At 44.2% G+C, this 20068-nt stretch overlaps 1 protein-coding gene across 1 annotated transcript in view; it reads left to right on the plus strand.

Moving 5' to 3' along the window:
- LOC146185586 (aminopeptidase N-like) overlaps positions 1-13348 on the plus strand; it is a 28769-nt gene extending 15421 nt beyond the window's left edge. The window contains exons 14-22 of the mRNA XM_084607870.1: positions 870-1000; positions 1531-1586; positions 3691-3838; positions 6828-6907; positions 8459-8575; positions 9578-9745; positions 10305-10454; positions 11788-11869; positions 13169-13348. Coding sequence (XP_084463996.1) covers positions 870-1000; positions 1531-1586; positions 3691-3838; positions 6828-6907; positions 8459-8575; positions 9578-9745; positions 10305-10454; positions 11788-11869; positions 13169-13348 — 1112 coding nt within the window. The remainder of the gene's footprint in view (positions 1-869; positions 1001-1530; positions 1587-3690; positions 3839-6827; positions 6908-8458; positions 8576-9577; positions 9746-10304; positions 10455-11787; positions 11870-13168) is intronic.
- The last annotated feature ends 6720 nt before the right edge of the window (positions 13349-20068 follow it).

Here is a 20068-nt window from a genome sequence, read left to right on the forward strand (position 1 = left end):
AAACCGAGACCGCAGCTTTCAACTGATAACTCCAAACACTGGTTAGGAATCATATAAGCTTGCTCGTGGCATTCGTGCCCAGGAGACTTATGCCGGCGCCTGTACATTCGTCAGTCTTTAGCTACTACGACAGTCGCCCACAACGCTGCACAGAGCCTTAGCCTTTCAATGAATGCATATTTTAAGGCTGCGAGTTGTAGAATAGGGGGACCGTATCGGTAAAAGTTAGGGGGCGCGAGTAAGCATGCGTGCTGTGCTGCGCTACAAGGGCAAGGGGTGCTGCTTTTATTCCAGGCATGCGCACTTACGCACCGCTATTCCCCAAACCGATAGGATCCCCCTGCTCTAAAACTCGCCAAATGTATTCCTTTAGACGGACTCTTCGTACGCGCAATCGCGTAATCCTATGTATAACTGTAAGAGTTTTTGTATTCGTCTGTCACATCTTCACTTAGTTCGGAGTCATGCGTTCTCGTTGTCACAGCCAAAATAACACGCTAACACATTAAACCTGCGTTTAGCAGAAAAATTACCCGAACGTTACAAGCGTGTTTTGAGTGACTGTTTCAGGTACGCGAAATGGGCTTTATGTTTGGTACTTGCGTTATAAGCGGTATATAAATTCTTTTAAGTGAGTAATACAATGCTAGCGCATCATAGTTCGCCTCGCTGGTAACTATAGAGCGTAGACATCTAGGCGGGCGCCTACTCAGTGCTGAGTAATTTGTGGCATTCCTAATCATTTTTTTACCTGCAGCCACAGCGCGTTTGATCTCGGCGCTATCGCCAAATATTACACCAGTGTAACTCTGAGTGCTGTAACGTTGCTATGAAAAGCGTTCCAATGGCTCAGGCATGCTCATTCGCAGCCCAGCTGATCGCCGGGCCAAGTAAGCACCATTGGCTCCTCCTCAACACTCAAGAAACTTACTACTACAAGGTCAACTACGACAAGGGCAACTGGCTTCTTCTCATCGGTCAACTGGAAACCGACCACAAGGTGGGCGTGTCAATTTTTCCTCGCACGACAACGACACACAAATCCCCCCACCTTATTTTACCGTCAATTTCACCAGCCTATCAGAAATGGGAAAGCGTTTTCACATTGTGCGGCGATTGTATTATGTGTTAGCGGATACATTGCCCGCATACGTTGTTACCAGACAATGCTTTGGATACACTGTATGCGGCTATAGCAATAATCAGTTGATGATTTCCTCTAGCAAGGACGTTTGCTGTGCGCGTCCTCCAGCTCTGCATGCAGATTTCAAGATTTCAGGCTTGGTTTTGAAAAGATGGTATAGGTTAAAATGGATGGGATAACAGATTGTTTACTTGTTTTTCACATATTTTACAACATCTATGGAAGTTAGGCATGAGATCTTGGTTTGTCCGAAACCTTGCAAAAACATACGTGATCTTATTTACGAGGTAACATAGATGGTAAACATGCATTTCAATGAAGGTTTTCCTTTTATCAACTATTAGCGTTTTTTTTCCTTGCTTTATTTATTTATTTATTTTTTTCAGGTGATTCATGAGTTCAACCGCGCCCAACTCATCGACGATGCACTAGATTTAGCCCGGTAAGTCTCGGTATAGACCTTCTTCGTTTCATGCTAGTTATTTTGAATCTACGACATTTTTTACACGATTATTCATAATTTTCCTCGTAGGAAGCATTTTTTAAGATGCGTTTTACTTTATCTGTTGAACTCACTTCATAATACTGAAATCTAGCTCCCACGTCCGTTGCACTGGTTATGGATATAGTGAGTATAGGCTAGCCTGAAAAAAATTGTCATTAATAATAGCAACTCATTGCATTAACTGCGTGCCTTTACTGCTGTGAAGCACCAGCAATTACATAAATGGTTCTTGTATTCACATATAGTGTGGAAAGCTACCTTTTTTGCTCAAGAACGAGGTTTGAATTTGCGGGCAAGTTCATTGGTTTGCATATTTGTTTTAAACGACACGAAGTTTCGTTGAAAAATCGCTTCAACTGTATTTCACGGAAATATAGTTGAGGATTGAATTAATTGTATATAATCCAGAGGCCTGAACGAACAGCCTGTGCAAGACTTGTGTAAAAGCTCAATGTCAGTGCATGCTACTTACACGATGCATGTGCCGTGCTACCATATATCGGTAATAAAAATTAAAACAAATATTTTCAATTGTTATTATGAAACTAAAATTTCGAGGATGGCAAGCAAATAGCCTTTTGGAGGCTTCACTGGTCCTGTGTCCTGCTATACGCTTAGCAGAGCGCCGCCGACAATGAGTTCGAGAATATAAAATTAAATTAACGGAACCTACAACAATGCGTAGAGAAGCTCAGAAAAGTACGTCTTTCATCACAGGTAGTTACAGTCTTAGTCAAAATTTCTGAAGCCGCAGGATTTCTTCTCAGTCGCAAAGTGCAGCCATCATGGCACCGTTGAAGGCTGAAGGGACGTAAAATGTTTTTGATAGTTTTTTGCTGGGATAATAAACCATTTTTTTTTTTCAGAATTTCAAAGCCCCTTGGTTTTTAATCGTGCCTTCACGGCTCCATTTTTCGGTTGAGACGAAAATCATTTGGCTTCATGGCTTTTGACCAATACCATACATGCAAAGTTAAGAGCAGTTGGCAATAAATAGCTTAAAATCGTCCTCCACTTATTCCAGTGTACGTCACTATCCATTGTTTCGTAATGTAATGAGGTAATTTCCTTGACATATATATATATATATATATATATATATATATATATATATATATATATATATATATATCGATTAACGCCACAGAACTAAAGATCGCATTGTGTAGAAAATCCAGCATCGGTACAGTGTGCGAGGATTACAAGCATGGCTTCACCAAATAGTTGTACAGAGGTGATATACGACCGGGCACTGATTTTAGCAGCGGCTTGTGTGACCATGTCAAGAACAAGTTAGCATGAGCTGCAAACTCGGGTAAGGCCCGCGAGTTGGGAATAGCACCCTCCGGGACCCTTGGATCCCCAGCCAGACACGTTGCCCCTGTAGGCCACGCAGGCACGTTTTCACGGCAGGCTTTATATTAATATCGAGTGACCTTGTTTATAGCGTAGCAACTTACTGATGTGTGCTCATGAGTATGTGGGAGATAATATTAGGCGCATGTTAAAAGATCAAGTCAGTAGCAGGCGCAAGTGCAGCGAGCGAGGATGCACAAGGGAAACCGCAAACGGGAGCCATTAGCACTGACGCATAGGACAGAGCTGTTGATTTGATGTCGCGGCTACACTTTCTGTTACCTCAAATACCTAAAGAATTTTTATTGGAATTTTCATGTTGTGAGGTAAGCGAAAATGCAGTCGCGACTCAAGACAGCAGTGCGAGCAAGTGCGGAGCGAATGCAGCTAACATTATCGCAAAGAAATAAGAAAATGAAGCCAAGGATTTTCATTTCTCATGTTATTTCTATGTTACGATGCTCTGTACAACAGAATGCCCTTTTTCTGGTCAGCGTACTGCTGACTGCGTGAAATGCGCTCCGACGCACGGCCCATGTCTATATTGAGGGGAGCAAGACCTACAGCATTCCACCCCTAACTACCTGCCCAACACAACATTTCACTCACCGCTGTTCAAAATAACATACATGTTTCATCTGTGTTTGGCGCAACCTGTACATGAACATTTCCCGCCTGCGTGCAGCGCCGGGCAGCTGCAGTACGACTTAGCGTTCGATGTTCTCGAATACCTGCCCAAGGAACGGCACCACGTGCCGTGGAATGCTGCTCTGACCAACTTCCAGAAGCTGGACCCAGTCCTGAGACACACGAAGATCTACGAGAAGTGGAAGGTCGGTGCGTCGCAAACACGTCAGGCACGCAATACAGAAATGAAACGAACCCTAACAGGGTAGTCACTTGCGAAAGCTTCAAATGGTATACATTCCCCAGAAAATTTGCTGTAGACGTTACCGGTGTTGTGAAATCAGCGGCATGGCTGTAGCAAATGGCGGTTGGCAGGTGAGGCGGACATGCGCTGACTTTTCGTCGATCTCTGTGACGTCACGTGATTACATGGCATGGTCGAATTGGCAGGCGCTGCCAACTCGGGCTTCGCCATTTAGATGGGAAGGTGATCGGGATCATCTTAAAGCCAGCCGAAAGACAGAACGTAGAGATGAGAAGAGCGCCCGACGAGGCTGAATTATCAATTGAAATTTTATTGACAGAAAGAAGCGAAAAAAGAGTTTCAAAGAGATACACTTGTACAAAAGCCAAAGCAGTGAAGGGACAGAAAAAAAAATCGAAAGTCACCGTCGTACTGGTGAATCATGTAAAGAAGGTGACGTCTAAGCCGTCAGTGAACCTTCAGCCTGTCCTTAGCATTTGCGATGTAATAAGTCTCAACTATATCCCGATAGATTTGTTTACCATTTTCATTAACCACTGAAGTCTCGTTGAAATCAGACGTACAGAGAGATGGGTCGTCCTCCGATTCTCATTCACGATACTGAACGTGCAGTGCTAGATTAAAATTCGCCTTCCCTCCTAAGCAATTAAAGCGCTCAGTCAGGCGCATATAGATGGCAATTTATACTGGTAGCTCCGGAGCAGGCTTTCTGCTTCCGGGATGGTGATTTCGAATTTCACTGCTGCACCAAGATCGATAGCGTGTAATCAGCTGATCGTTTGAAGTAGCTCGGAGTGCCCTAGCTCGATACGCCGAACAGAGCCGGATCTCGAGGGAAGTTCAAGTTAGCGATGTCGTCACTTCCGGAGGTTGCGGGGTTTCTTGGTTGTTTTTAGTGGTTTCATAGGTACTTGCAGAGGACACTGAGCATCACTGTTTTAATTTATTTATTTTTTACGCATTTCTGTCGAAGTGCGTCTATCGAAAAACGTCTAGAGCATTAAAGTTGTGCAAAACTAAGTTGCAGAGGTCCGCACTATTTAACCATCGCAACACATTTTGGCGCGATAGAATACGACTTCAACTTCCGGAACCGGATCACCTTTACATCCACCGCGTGCTCTGCTTGTTCCGCTGATTGACCAAGGGTGATCCTTTTCTGTAGTGGTTTAGGTCGCTCTGCTCCCATTCGGGGGCCCAGCACCAATCGACCAGTAGAAATCGCCATTAGACATCTGCTTGTCTGCCCGTAGCAGCGGAACGCTATAAACCGCATTCTTTTGCATGTGGTTAACTTCGTTTTATGTGGCACTGTGCGCTCAAGACGATTACCTGCAGTTTTATCGAGCCTCCACTTGCAAAAAAAGAATCGTTAAGGCTAAAAGCACGCTGTGCCTAGGCCGTCGGTGAACCTTCACTGTAAGGAATTTGGTTTTTAAGATTATTAACCAGTACAAAGGTTCCTTTCGATTTTTGTTTTCTGTCCTTTCATTACTTTGGGTTTTTTGCGCTTGCGGGTGTTCCTCTGCTGATTTCTCCAAATAAAATTTTCCTTGTTAGTCCGGCTTCGTCATGTACTGTCTTCCGGCTGGATTAAGATGTATCAGTACCAACTCGCCCAGTCGTCAACCTTGGTGATCGGAACCAAATTTCCCATGATCCTATCTTGAGTTAGACACGCTGCGTCAAGGCCACGCAGGCACGTTCGTACGGCTTGGTAACAGGCAGTATTCAATATACGCCTTTAGGCCTTTCCCATAATGGCTTATCACGACTTTTGTTAATAATTATGTGATATAACAGAGGCACAAATGAAAGACTAACCATGAAACGAGTAGCAAACTGAACGGACCCGTACGAGGACCCCCAAGGTGATCCGAAGGAGCGCAGGAGCAATTAATGCTGCCACATCATACCCTTAAACGCACAGCTGAAGTGTCTCCCTCATTTCTGAGTGCGTACGTGGGGGCGCACCGAAATTGTATAGTACGCAGGCCTTCTTGGAGGACTCCCGGAAACAATTTGAGAACAGCACGTCGAGGCTTCTGAAAGAGATTATCTTGACCAACAGGCATTGTCAGGAAATGAGGAAGAGTGGCTATGTGGTCAGTTGGGCTATTTGGTAGCAATTCATTTTTAAGGAAAAACAGCAAAGAAGGACAAAGGACAGGGCATTCGCCTGTATGGCTTCCTTGCGCATCTGTCCTTCGTCCTTTTGCGCTGTTTTTTTTTTTTTTTTGCTCAACAATGAAGATCGAGTGACTAAGCTTTGTCACTCGATACTTTGTCACTGACTAAGATGCGCGCTACATTTGAATTAATGTACTTATTGTTGCTTTCAGAGAAATATAAGTAGGTGACTACAGCTCACTGACGAGATGTCAGGTCAATAAATGCGTGCTTATTAATAGTTCGCTTAAGCTTTTCCAGGAGCGATCAAACGTTTTCCTGAATTCGCCATTGCGTCACGGATCTTTAACGCGATGTCGCTAAAGACCCCGTTATTCAGAACCAACGCAGAAAAAAAAAAAAAAAAAAACGCTTTAACCAATCCCTACGAATGTGCCTTCGTAGCCGGGAGGCAGCATGTCGGACTCAGGATCTAATGATCCCAGAAGATTCGATTTCGAGTTAGCCCTCCTGTCTGAAAGGCGCAGGCTGACTTGACAACTCATGCCAATCCCGGTAATGTTATTTGGTATCGTGACGAACAAACTATCGTCAAAAAGTAGTCATCGTGCCACCGTCCGGCTGCCATCTGTCAGAGGCATGCTCCGGATTTTTCGGTCGCAACGCCGACCCGTATTTTCACGGAAATGAGACCTTTAACGCTATCGAGTTAAAATCACACGGTAACTACTACCGAGTGATGTCACTATCTCCACAGCGCTTGCATTCTCTTTTCCCCCTCTTCTTGCGTGTCCTCGCAGAGGTTCGTGAATCACCTTCTTACGAACCAGTACGAGCGGCTGATGTCCGAGGAGAGCAAAGATGAATCCATGCAGATATCGTAAGTCTAATGTGAGCACCTTCGCTTTGCCAGCGTGCGCGACGAAACAGTGTCTGTCTGTGCCGCAGTGCTCCGGTTGCTGGCCATCCTTACGTTACCTTTGTGCTGTTCTCACAACCTTTTGTAAAAGATTATCACACGCACAAAAATAACTATCTTGAAGAATTCCTTTATACACTTGCTGAGGTCTGAAAATTTGGTTCTCTAAAGTGGCATTGAACATTCAAATCGTCATCATAAATATCGTGTGCCGGCAAGATGGCACTGCAGGAAGATGGACTTTCCCAATGAGCTCAAATCAGACCTGTTTGGCTACTGCTCTACAGCCATGCTATTGCAGCAAGTTCATCCAAGCTCGTCCCTCAGCCTGATTATTTGCAATAACTGATTGCATTTTCACACTTTTAATCCACTATATATATTTCATTGTTTATAAAATGATTTGCCGGTATTATTTATTTTTTTTTTATTTTAGTTAAAAAGTTCTCGACACTCGTTTGCTAACCCCTCTTCGGGCCCGTACCAGCAAGCAAGACCTTACAAGGCTTCGAACCAACTTATAATTACGTTTATTTCATGCCTTAGAGATTGATAACGAACCATGTGTTGTAATATCCTCTTAATTTGATTGGTTTTTAACTTTCTGTGACCCTATGGTAAGCGTCATGGTTGTGCACCTCAATGGTAAAATATCTGTAGGGCATATGAGACCACACTTCATGGCATGACTTTCGCAATTTTATTTCAATAAGTATTTACCTTTAGGCTTCGATGACGGTTAATATATCACTGCTATGATGAAATAAGCACCATTTAGGCATGGAGCGGAAATTTTAATCCACATAGAGTGTCCTATAAATTTTCGAGCCTGGTACCGCCATCGATACAGCAACAACAGACGTAAGCAAAGGCGCTAGGATGCGGCCTAAAAAAAAATAATCTAAACCGGTGGGCCCTCCTATGCAGAGCCGTTTCTCATGTGTCATGATCGTGTCGTGTCTATGGCGTGTTATTCTTCTGTACATTAGTTCGGGGATATAAACACGAGTATAGAAACCCGAAGCTGTGATAGCAAAGTGCTAAAGAGAATTCTTTAGAAATTGTTCGATGGAAGAAAGCTTGATACACGAACGGTGTTTGGCCCCAGTTGAGCAAGGATTGTGGGTACGTAGCGAAGGCCGTCAGTCGCATAAGGATCAACATTAGAACTTGAGAAAAATCAACCATTTGGTTCATGCGAATACAGGTTGTGCATAGAGATATCCTAGAAGGCCAGATGGACAAATACACATACCGCGCAGACAACAGTTGTGGCAAAATTGACTACGCGTCGTCTGAACATTGACAGATAACTAACCTGATTCCTGCAACACCACAATGTAGCTTTTCATACCACGTGTCTTTGCTTTGTTCAGCGCAAATTGCATTAAGGAAAACGCACCGATAGCGTGAGCCACTCATCTTGTCGTGCTTGTGTGGTTTGTTCGCCCATATGTATTTTCTTTCTTTTTAAACATGAACGAGCAACACTTCGTGGGCTATTCATTTCAGAATACTGCGAACCTCGGTCTTGACGTTGAGCTGCGACTACGAGCACTCGCCGTGCGTGTCCTTCTGCCGGAGGATGTTCGACAACCTCAAGAGCAACTACGATGCCGCTTACCACATGTAAGTCTGAATAACGCTATAGTACGTTCTTTCTTTCTCAACGCAGGAAAACAGCTCAACAACTATTTGGACAAAATAATTTGGTGGAGGTTAGGAGATTAGACAGCATGCCGCCAGTAAGAACCGCATTATATTTGCACCAAATTTAGGTTTAAGTTCGTCGTATCGAAGAAATATCTTAACATTTTGGCTACAGTCATCAAGATTTACTTGAAACCATATGATAAACCGAAAGATTGCCGCAGCTAGCGCCAATGACGGGAGTGCTCCCCCTACTGTCCTGAACTCATGAACAAAGGGAAGCTGAGCTTTAGTGATACTGCAGGCAATGCCATCGCTTTCCCGTTACGTACCTCGAATGTTACGTTACGTCGTTACGTTACGGAATGTTACGTACCTCGCCTGCGGTGCCATCTAACACCAGTTTTTTTTTTTATTTTTGCTCCAGTCTGCTGTGATCTAGTGGAAAAACGATGCAAAGGTGGCACAATTCTGCCCTCTCTCCTGGGTCGGACCCAGCCGATGGGCAGACCATTGCCGCGCTAGCAGTTAGAGCAAAAACTGGGATTCTAAACACGAAGCATCGTATACAGATAAAAAAGAAGCCTGTCCCTGCAATCATCAGTGCATCCCATCGCCGTGGCTCATTCTTCAGGGCACTAGGCTGCTGATCCCAGCATGAAGACGCGGGTTCAATCTCGGGCACTGCGGTCACGTTTCGATTGACGCGAAACGAAAGGCGCCCGTATACTATGCGAAGTCAGTACACGTTAACCTCAGAACTCCCAGACTACGGTGTCCCTCATGACCGGTGTCACTTTGGGAAGTTAAACCTACTAAACCAAACCAAACCAGTTGTCAGCGCGTAGATCTTGACTTAACCTTCTCGGCAGCCCAAGGTTCGATTTGTGCTCTATAAATCCAAGTGGAAGAAACGAGCGATTTGAGGGTTGCTTAATCTTTCGCAATGCATAAAACCGTCGGCTATAACACTTTCCGCAGGGTTCCGTACTCGTACCGGCCAATCGTATTCTGCCAGGCCATCAAACATGGCAACGAGGACGACTTCAACTTCTTGTGGAAGCACTACGACATCTCAGCCAACACCCAAGAACGCGTGGTGCTGTTGAAGGCGCTCTCCTGCACTACAAATCTCAAGCTACTTGAGAGGTATGCGACTGTTGGCAATGAATGAATGAATGAATGAATGAATGAATGAATGAATGAATGAATGAATGAATGAATGAATGAATGAATGAATGAATGGTCAGGGGCTGCGTCAATCAGTGGAATATGCACACTGTCCCGCTAGATAGAGGGTAGTAAGGTAGATTTTTTTCCGCACATAGCTAACTGAGCAATGGTTGAGGGGAAGAGAGGAGGGGATCAGTCTACTGACCAACTTTTGAACAAGAGGACCTATTTCCTCAACAGGCTCTCCTCAACCCTTGTTCCCTTTGTTTTTCGCTATGCAGGCTTTCAATAAATTAAATAAAGGTTAGTTTGACTGTCCACAACCGCGGGTCTGTAAAATCTGACAATCACTCAAGAAATGAGTCAGTCAGAAGGCTACTTTTCATAGCTTTTTAATGTTTATTGCTGCAAGTATACTCTTATGAAACTACGAAACCACTCAGTTCGGGTTTGACAAAGGAGTCACAAATTATGGCGCCTAGCACGTGTTCACGTGTCCTTGTCTACAACAGCATGCCTGTATTCTTCATTACAGACTGCTTCTTCAGCTAGTTAACAAAAATTCCGGCGTGGAGACGACGCAGAAGGCAGCCAACCTGCTGAACGCCATCTCAAGTACCAGTGTGTCGGGAAGCAAGAGCGTCATTCGCTTCATGACCAGCCACCAAGGCGCCATGTTTAACCGGTATAGTCACAACTATAGTGTAACGCGTTGGCGAGCCGGTACGATTCATTCCAGCAAAAGGCTCCAGTGATAGTAACAACATTTGACCATCTGTTTTGACGGTATAGCGCTAAAGGCTCCACTCTTAAGAAAATTTGGCGGCCGTGTTGTCGGCGCTGTGGGCAAAAAGTCAGCCATTACTGTGGCAGGTGGTTTAGTTGTCAAGGGACATTGCCGTGCACTGGCTGGTTGCCAACGCCTGCGAAGTTGGCAGCTGCGTGCACCAAAACTACGCCGCCATGCTTTAGCGGCTTGGTTAAAGCGCGACGTTACACCTATTTCTCCTGGTCTTCCGGATAATGTTTATGCTTAAATTTATCGGATTGAACGCCCCAAAGCGTCTCGGGATATGAGAGATGTTATAGTGGAGGGCTCCAGAAATTTCAACTGCCTGGGGTTTTTAATACTGACTGACATTTTCTCCTCCCCGATTTGTTTACAGCGGCAGCTTCTATGCTCATTTCCACGGGAACTTTTAGCCGAGGTCAAGTAAATCGCTGTTACACGTAACTAGTTAGCCATGACCACATGGCAAGCCAAACCGTACTAACACCACTAACCAGGCCAAGAATTTCTTTCCAGCGCTTCGCAGCGTAATAGTGAGCAACCGTTCGGTGGCTGTGACGAAAGCCACTTGGTTACCATGGGGACCGCCTGGTGGGGAGTTGCCATGCATGAAAGACGGAGGAAAAGGTTATTCCAGATGTTGTGGCGATAACAGTCGCGACCGGAAGGTGACTGATTCAGGAGCTATACCGGAGTATATAAGACGGAGGCCGAGAGAGCATTGGAAGGCGCCTAATGGAAGAGTAGTTACTTTGCGATCTATCCGCAGGGTAATTACAGTGGATGAGGGCTGGTATAGCGGTAGCGGAGAAATCTACAGGAGTAGATGGCTGTCACGAGAACCAGAAGGAGGTCGTTTACCATGGAAAGAGGCTATGGTAATAGCGTAAGCTAGCTCAACTTGTAGGGATGTCATGGGAACTATTATCCAGAACCATGGAAGAACGTGGTCTAGCCTGGAAGGACAGTATGATAAGAGCGGACGGACCCAGAGTGTGGTTACAGTGGAACGAGGAGGTAGAATAAGAATTTTTAGAGATTTAAAAAATAGGTGGCACCTGGAGGTTTACTTTCGCCTAGAGTATGGAGCTAGCTGGATGGTTGATGGAAGAACTCGGTCGTTTTCAGAATGTATATCTTACCATGCCGGTTTCAGACATGACAATTCTATTGCAGAAAATGGGCTCTCACTCGAGTTCTCTTTCTTCGCGGTTAACCCTGCTCGCAGGTACGGCACGCTACAAGGATTATTCGACTCCATCCTGCAGACCATCGTAGACAATATACGGCACGAGAGTGAGTTAGAGAAGGTGGGTCGCGAAAATGTTGCGGTTTCTGCTCCGTATAAGTCAGCCGCTTTAAGCTATCAATTACGGTTGAATGTAACGTTCCCCGCGATGCGTCGAATTGTTGCAACGTTCTCAGGTTTGCTTCGTGGTGGCTGGACGGCATACCTGGAAATCATTTTCGAGGCTTGCCAAAGAGTTTGACAAAAATACATCTGATTATTAGCTTAAATCATATTCTTTGCTTGTGCTGCACATTCCTTCATAATTTTTACTTCGAAATACCACCTTGTCCAAATCAGCCCTGTTAAGTACTTGATTAGTGCCATGTACATTGAAAAACTTTGAAGCACAACATCTGCACTTGCAGCAAACTCATTAAAATCAGCATGATTTTCAGGTTTTGGCTATTGCTATCGTGACCTTCCCCATGTCTGTAGGCTGGCCGATGTGAACAAAAAGCTGTCTAGTGACCTGCACACACAACGTTTGTCCCCCACCCTACGAGAAATTTTCTGTAGGAAAACGAAGCAAAAGTTTTTATATTTTTTTGCGCCCCATCGTGATCAGTCACATGAAAAACAATCCATATTAACAGGTGATATAACCGTATCCCCCTAACACGTAAACCGCTTCAACCAATCGCACATTATGGCCATTTTAGCAAATAAGGTATAAACTCATGTCCAACTTTTATTTTTATTCGTTTGTAGTTGCTATTTCGCTTAATCAGCGCAGAATCCGTCTGCCGTCGATTCTGCCATTAGACGCAGCGGGCATTAAGGCTGAAAGGATATCGAAAAATGTAGATGTTGAACCACACCTGCTCTGAACAATTTGTAACATAGATGATGAGGCACTGCAAAAAAGTGGAGATACATTTACCTTGTGACCACACAAAGGAGCTATAAGAAATTGCATGGAGAATGAGAACGCGTTGATTGCATTCCGGCAAGCACACACTCCAGTGTAACAGCTGCTCACCGATGGCTCCTAAAGAAAATGTATAATGTCCCAATGTGTCCGATATCTGGAGCTGTCGAAAAATAATTATTTGAAGTGAGGACAGGCCTGTAATTCACCCACCCAAAAGGAAAATAACTTGAACAATATATACGCCAGGAGTCAGAGCAGCTTAGAATAGAAAACATCCGATTTGGCAGACCGTGGTGGTCGTTTAGATGTAACTAACGATCACGTGAAGAAACACACATTTCTTGCCATAAAAGTAATGCGGCTGGTGATGACGATGATGGTGCCGCGGTCCTCATCAGCGCAAGGGACTTATGAATCCGGATGCTAAGGCGGCTCCCTCTTGCGCAGCTGCACTCTATCTACGAGCGCACCCGGGACGTGTTACCCAGCGAGGAAGAGAAGGTGCTGCGCATGATCCACAGCGCGCGCGAGCACATCCGCTGGACCACGTACTTCTACCGGGACGTAGAGAACTGGCTCGACAAGCGCTTCGTCCTCGACCACCGGGAAGTCGAGCACGGGAAATAAAATTTGTCTACTTTGTGCCAACCTAAGTCGTTTTTTGCGGTTCTGAGTCGACCCGAGTGAAAACCGAATGGTCGTTTCTCAAGGCCAGCTGTTGGGATTACTTCTTTGAAACAGGTGATTGCAAAATCCGCCACCTACCGTTAGAAAAGCAGCAAAATCAAAATGCAAAACTGAATATTACAAGTAACAAGCTGCTTATGTGCAGTGTCGCGAAGTAGACTTACTTCCCCATAATAAGAACTGGTGGGCGAGTTGGTCTGACATATCTAGTGAAGCAGCGCAACGGCACAAGGCCAGAGGAAGAAAGGGACAAACGCAGCGCTGTGTTTGTCCCTTTCTTCCTCTGGTCTTGTGCCGTTGCGCTGCATCACTAGTTACTTCCCCACTACACTCTATCAATGCAGGAAGTGAGTATACTAGTGACGAACGTGCTTTCCATGTCGCGTTGTCCAAGCCTTCAAAAACAGGAGTGTTCCAAGCAACTGCACTCGCTGCTAAGCTGCGTACAGTTCCCATGCCACAGAAAGTTGTTCGGAATGTATCTGAATTCGTCCCTGGAATCAGTGCGTACGTAAAAAGATATCACACACATGACTATGAGAAAATAAAGTCCCGGTCTGGCCTTCCTAAAAGTGAACCCGACATGCCACCCTCTGGGCGTAATTGTGCGGTGTCTCGCGCGTTATCTATTGACTTCGCAATCAAATCCAGGCAGGAAAGTGAAGTTGGGCCGAAATTCTGCTTACCAAAAGTCAGCTCAGCGTTTTCACTGTCCCTCTACACATATTCCTCAGGAAAAATATATGTAACAGCAGTTTCAAGCAACACCAGAAATTTCCCACATTTTCAGTGGATTGAAAGTAAATTTCTTTTTTTCCCTTAGTAGGTTGTATTTCCCACAAATTGTCCACACTGGGTCAAACGGGTCAAATTTTCGCCTCCATGACAGCTCCGTCAGGAGTTTTTCGCCTCCATGAACCATGGTGGCGAAAAACTCCTTAGTGCGGCTGGCTTTTTACCTATTTCGGGTGTATTTGATTTGATCTAGTAGCTAGCTTACGACAGCGAGTTAATGAGTACGTGTGGAATAATAGCGGCACAAATTAAAATAACAGTAATTAATCGAACAGCAAACGGCATGTACGCGGACGAAGATACGCAAGAGGAAGCCGGCAAATGCGAGCCATTAACGGGGTAGTGCTATTGTTATTTTTTGCCGCTTGGCAATTTGAAAAAAATCAGTCATAAATTATCTCTTTACATCTGATGACTAATACGCCGTACGAGCGCTCAGTAGTAGTTGCTCTACAGAATGCAAACATTTCATAGTCATTTATGAATCTCTCTGAGAGACTCATTAATCATCTTTTTCTGGCAGATATCACTTCACAGAGTTCAGCCTTTCACGACATAATTTTATCTTGTTGAACGCTTTCGGTAGCTATAATTCCCATCACTGTGACTGAGAGTTGCAATGATATGAAATGCACTGTGGAAGAACTGAAGCAACCCTTATTAGGACGGTCATGCATGGCGAAGTTGCATAAAAAAACGTTACGGAGACATTACATGTTACAGCGATGTTACTACAATATTATAGCTTTACACGAAGCGTTTGCAGCTCGTTCGGAGGGAAAGCCGTCACCTTAGCTCAGCTTGATTTATTATTTATTTACCAATAACTAAAGATAAATAAAATGAATGAAATGTATAAATAAAAAGATACCAAAATAAAACAATGAAGAATTTGTCGTGTATTTGCGTCATAGTCCGTCATAATTAAAAAACTGAAAGGTATTAGTCATCGCGTCGTAGGCAATCTAGTAAATGTGCTGAGTCATTTCATCGTAGTCAGTCGTAGCTAAAAAAGTAGAAGCAAACTATCGCACGCTATCGCGTCTATTCTGTGTGTTTTTTTTTAATTATTCTAGTTATTGCATGCTTTGTGAACATGCGCAGAACACTGACGGAGAAATAGTGTTAGCGTACGGGCGCACTAAAGTACTGAGGAGTATAGACACCAGAATTTTTGATGGTCGCTTCTTTGGAAAAGCGGAAGGCGCTAGGTGACAGTTTCAATTTTAGTTCCAGCCGCCCAGCCTAAAAAAATTGTTATGATGTAATAAGCAGCACTGATATCACGTGAGACATGCAAAAACTGCAATGCAATCTATGCTTGATAATTATTTTGTTGTCAACATTTAGGGCGATTGCATTAGTTGGTGCGAATTAAAATGAACAAAGCAGCAATTGTACGCATCACATGACATCATTGCGTCGTTGACATCAAAGCCGTCACTCAGCAGTTGAAACCGAAACTGTGCGGAGGAAAAAATTCAATTTTAACCTATGTACAGTTTTTTTTTTTCTTTTTTTTTTGTGCAATCCACGTTGCTATTTATGTTTAGCAACGGGCTTAGCACCATTCCACAGACACAGTACACCGCGAAAATGCGTCCTCTACTTTTATGCTGAAAAAAAAAAAAACTGTGATTTGGTCAGCAAATGCCATAATCTATTTTTCTCATCGTGAATAAGTTCTAAAAGCGCCTCTGTGTGCATTTGTGTTGTTCACCGTTATACTGGTTCTATTACTGTTCTAGTATTACTCTGTTAATATCTGTTCGTATCGTCACGTTTTATTTTCAATGATATTGGCTCGTATTGTAGAGTTATGCGCCGAATTCCTTCCTTTTTGGATCAACTTGATGTTTTAATTACACTGGCAGCGTGGTTCTTAATTTCCGAACTTTCCTTTTCTTTATAATTCACCACAATGCTCTTCGTGGCGGGTGAGTAGGGTAGCTAACGTGAGGTACAAATAGAGAAACTGCAGTGTTGCTTATACGTTAAAGTTGGTTAAAGTTGTGAAAAACTATAGGGCACCAAACTTGTAAGATCTTGAGGTAGCATAGAGTCGATCGATTGTTACTGCCCAAACACGAAAGCATGTATTTTAAGGTATTTCATCAAAACCAAAACCAGTTTTGATGCTGCTCGAAGTGACAGATGACCTCGTATACCGCGCATATATGACACTGCAACGTATATTTTGTCAGTACGAGGTATCTTTTTCGGAGTCACGTAGATTTGTTTGCTATATATGTACACGCAATGCGTCCACATAGAAACGTAGTCGACAAAGCCTCTGCACTCAATCAGCAGCAAAGCGTCTGTGTACGGCACGTGCTACTTCGTTTTTTGATGGAACCGTTTCTTAGTTCTTGTCTGCGTGTTTGCTTCTCGAGACGAAGATCATATCAGAACCACTACCGTTGTGAGCGACTCTAGGCATGCACGGTATATAATTATATCAAAGGAAGAATCTCCAGTACTGCTCGAAAGATATTCCTCAACCTTGACACAACCGAACAATAAGAGAAATCAACCTCACTTGGGTGCCAGCGCACGCGGGGAGCCAGGCAACAAGACATACCACTCATACGCGCTCGGGTAGAAATTAACCGGCAGAACTGTGGACGTCGCCTCCGACCTGGAGCCCTTAGGAGAGCCGTTCACCTCGTATCACGATTACACAAGTTTACACCACACACTACAGGCTCGGGAGAATAACATACGTCCCTCCACCACACAGCTCACTCTCCAGAGAGCAACAGCTGGGGTGTTGAGAAAATATCAAAATGACATACATCATTCATTGGTCGATATTACTCCGTAGCCCTCCACTACGGCTCCCTTTTCTCTCTTTCCACTTTCACTGCCACCTTCATCTCTTCCCTTACGGCGCGTGCCGGAGTACCCAGGTTCGAACCCGACCTCGGCGGCTGCGTTTCGATGGAGGCGAAACGAAGAGGCGTCGTGTGCTGTGCGATGTCAGCGCACGTTAAAGATCCCCAGGTGGTCGAAATTACTCCGTAGCCCTCCACTACGGCTCCTCTTTCTCTCTTTCCACTTTCACTCCCATCTTCCTCCCTTCCCTTACGGCGCGGTTCAGGTGTCCACAGAGCAAGTGTGACAGATACTGCGCCTTTCCCTTCCTGTGAACCAATTATTATTATTATTATTATTATTATTATTATTATTATTATTATTATTATTATTATTATTATTATTATTATTACTATTATTATTATTATTATTATTATTATTATTATTATTATTATTGATATTTTCCAACTTTCTTCATTAAGAAATTAGCACGACCTGTCGCTTCTGCGGTTAAGTCGCATCATTAAACCATATAATTTAGGACTGTTGGGCCCATCTACCTCCCAGGGAACTCATGCTCTTGAAGTCTTGACACGCGGAATAAAGTAAAGTCCAGCGACGAGAATTCAATCCCGAGCCGTGGCATGGATCAGTGTCGCCTGGGCACGTGCTGTCGCCTGGTCTCGAAGGCACGTGCTGACCGCCTTCCCAACCCTTACCTCATAGAGAAAGCCAACCTTTTATTTCAATGATGAAGTTTTATTGCGAAAGCAATATTGCTTGCACTTTTCTGCCGTCGGTGGAGGTCGTTCCTTCGCTTCGTGACGTCACGACCAGAGAAGAGCAGGGGCCCCAACTCGATCGTCTCTTCAGCCGTAGTTGTTCCTTCGCTGGGCGCGGCGGCTAACACGTGACGGCCTCCTCGGTCCGCCGCGTGAGGGCGCTCGCTAGAAGAGGAGACAGTCCACCGATCGCTGGATGGCTGATATACACGATGCCTCTAGAGGCGGAGCAAGAAAATTCTGGAACCATATAAGCTGGCTAGGGAAGAAGAATCAAAGAAAGCAAGATCGGATTCAAGATAACGAGGGAAATTGTTTAAAGGGAGACAACGCAGTGAACTACATTACATCAGTTATAGCCGAGTCATTTAAGAGCGACGATAGGGTAATCTCCGCAAATCAGGAAGCAACACAAGGTAGCAGAATACAAAGCACCTTAGAACTGACCAATCTAAACTGGAAAAAGGCAGAAAAAAATATTCCTAAAAACACATCTACAGGAATAGATGGAATTCCGATCAGGCTGATTAATGAACTCGGTCCAAAAAGTAAGGAAACGTTGTTAAAAGCTTTGGAAACAGTCATAACGAATAAGCAAATTCCGGACAGCTGGCGGCAGAGTAAAATGAATTTGATTTATAAAGGGAAAGGAGAAAGGATGCACATAAAATCCTACAGGCCGATTACCATAACATCTGTAATGTACAGGTTAGCCATGCAGGCGGTGAAATTAAAGGTGCAAGCATGGGTTGAAAGTAACAAGATACTCGGAGAACTTCAGCACGGCTTTAGAAATGGTAGGCGCTTAGACTATAGCCTGTTCGTGCTTACCCAATGCATCGAAATATCTAGAGTGGAAAATAGACCTTTGTATTTGGCCTTCCTGGACATAAACGGGGCGTACGACAACGTAAGCAGGGAACTCCTGTGGAACATATTGAAAGAAGAAGGTATCGGTTATGAGATAATAGAGTTCCTACAGGAAATATACCGAGATAACAAAGTAGAAATTACGTGGGAAGGGATAAGAAGTACGGAGGATGTCAAAGTATGCAAAGGATTAAGACAAGGATGTCCTCTATCACCGGTGCTGTTCATGCTTTATATGATAAACCTGGAACGGAGGATACAAGACAGTAACCTAGGTTTTAACCTGTCATATAGATTAGGTGGAAAGGCGGTAGAGCAGCGCCTCCCCGGTTTGATGTATGCAGACGATATTGTGCTGCTAGCTGAGAGTCTGGAAGAATTGCAAACTCTAGTTAAGTATTGCGGAGACGAAGGGGACGCTCTAGGCTTCAGTTTCAGCGCAGTTAAGTCGGGGCTGATGATTTTCAACGGCTCAACTGATCAGGGTCTTAAAATACAAGGCCTTGAAATACCTAGAGTAGCAGAATATAAATATTTGGGGGTATGGGTAAACGAAGGATTGGCATACATTGGAAAGCATGAGCAATCACTTAAGGCCAAAGGGCGAAGGAATGCCGGGATAATGAAGCATAAGGCATTGTGGGGATACAATAGGAATGAGGTATTGAGGGGTATTTGGAAAGGAATTATGGTGCCCGGACTTACTTTCGGAAATGCGGTTTTGTGCCTAAAATCAGAGGTACAGTCGACATTATAAACAAATCAGAGATCCGTTGGACGATTAGCACTAGGTGCCCACGGCAAAACTACAAATGAGGCGGTACAGGGAGATATGGGCTGGGCATCTTTCGAAGTACGGGAAGCTCAGAGTAAAATATTATATGAGGAACGCCTGAGGAAATTGGACAGTAACAGATGGGCAGCTAAGGTATTTAAATACCTGTACCTAAAAGCGTTGACTCACAATGGAGGAAAAGAACTAGGAAACTAACTAGTAAGTATACTAGTAACAAGAGCGGAGAAATAAAGAGCATTAAGCAACAGATGAAAAACACTGAATGTAAAAATTGGATAAATTCGATGGAAAAAAAAAACAGAGTGTGGAGTTATACCGAAAGTGGAAAATGCAGATCAGGAAGGAAGATTTCTTTGATAACTCAAGAGGCAGTGCCCTACTTTTTGAAGCTAGATCAGGGTGCCTTAGAACACGCAGCTACAAAAAGAAGTTTAACGATGGAGATGACGCATGTGCTGTATGTGGAAACTCCAGTGAAACAATTGACCATATTATACTCGAATGCAATGGTATCCATCCGGAAGTTTATGCAGGCGCAATCACTGTTCCTGAAGCTCTGGGGTTTAGAGATAACAGTGGCTGGGTGAATAAACTGGGGGTGGA

The sequence above is a fragment of the Amblyomma maculatum genome, chromosome 6, assembly GCF_055883805.1.
Source record: "Amblyomma maculatum isolate TAMU_Amacu chromosome 6, ASM5588380v1, whole genome shotgun sequence".
Classification (NCBI taxonomy): domain Eukaryota; kingdom Metazoa; phylum Arthropoda; class Arachnida; order Ixodida; family Ixodidae; genus Amblyomma; species Amblyomma maculatum.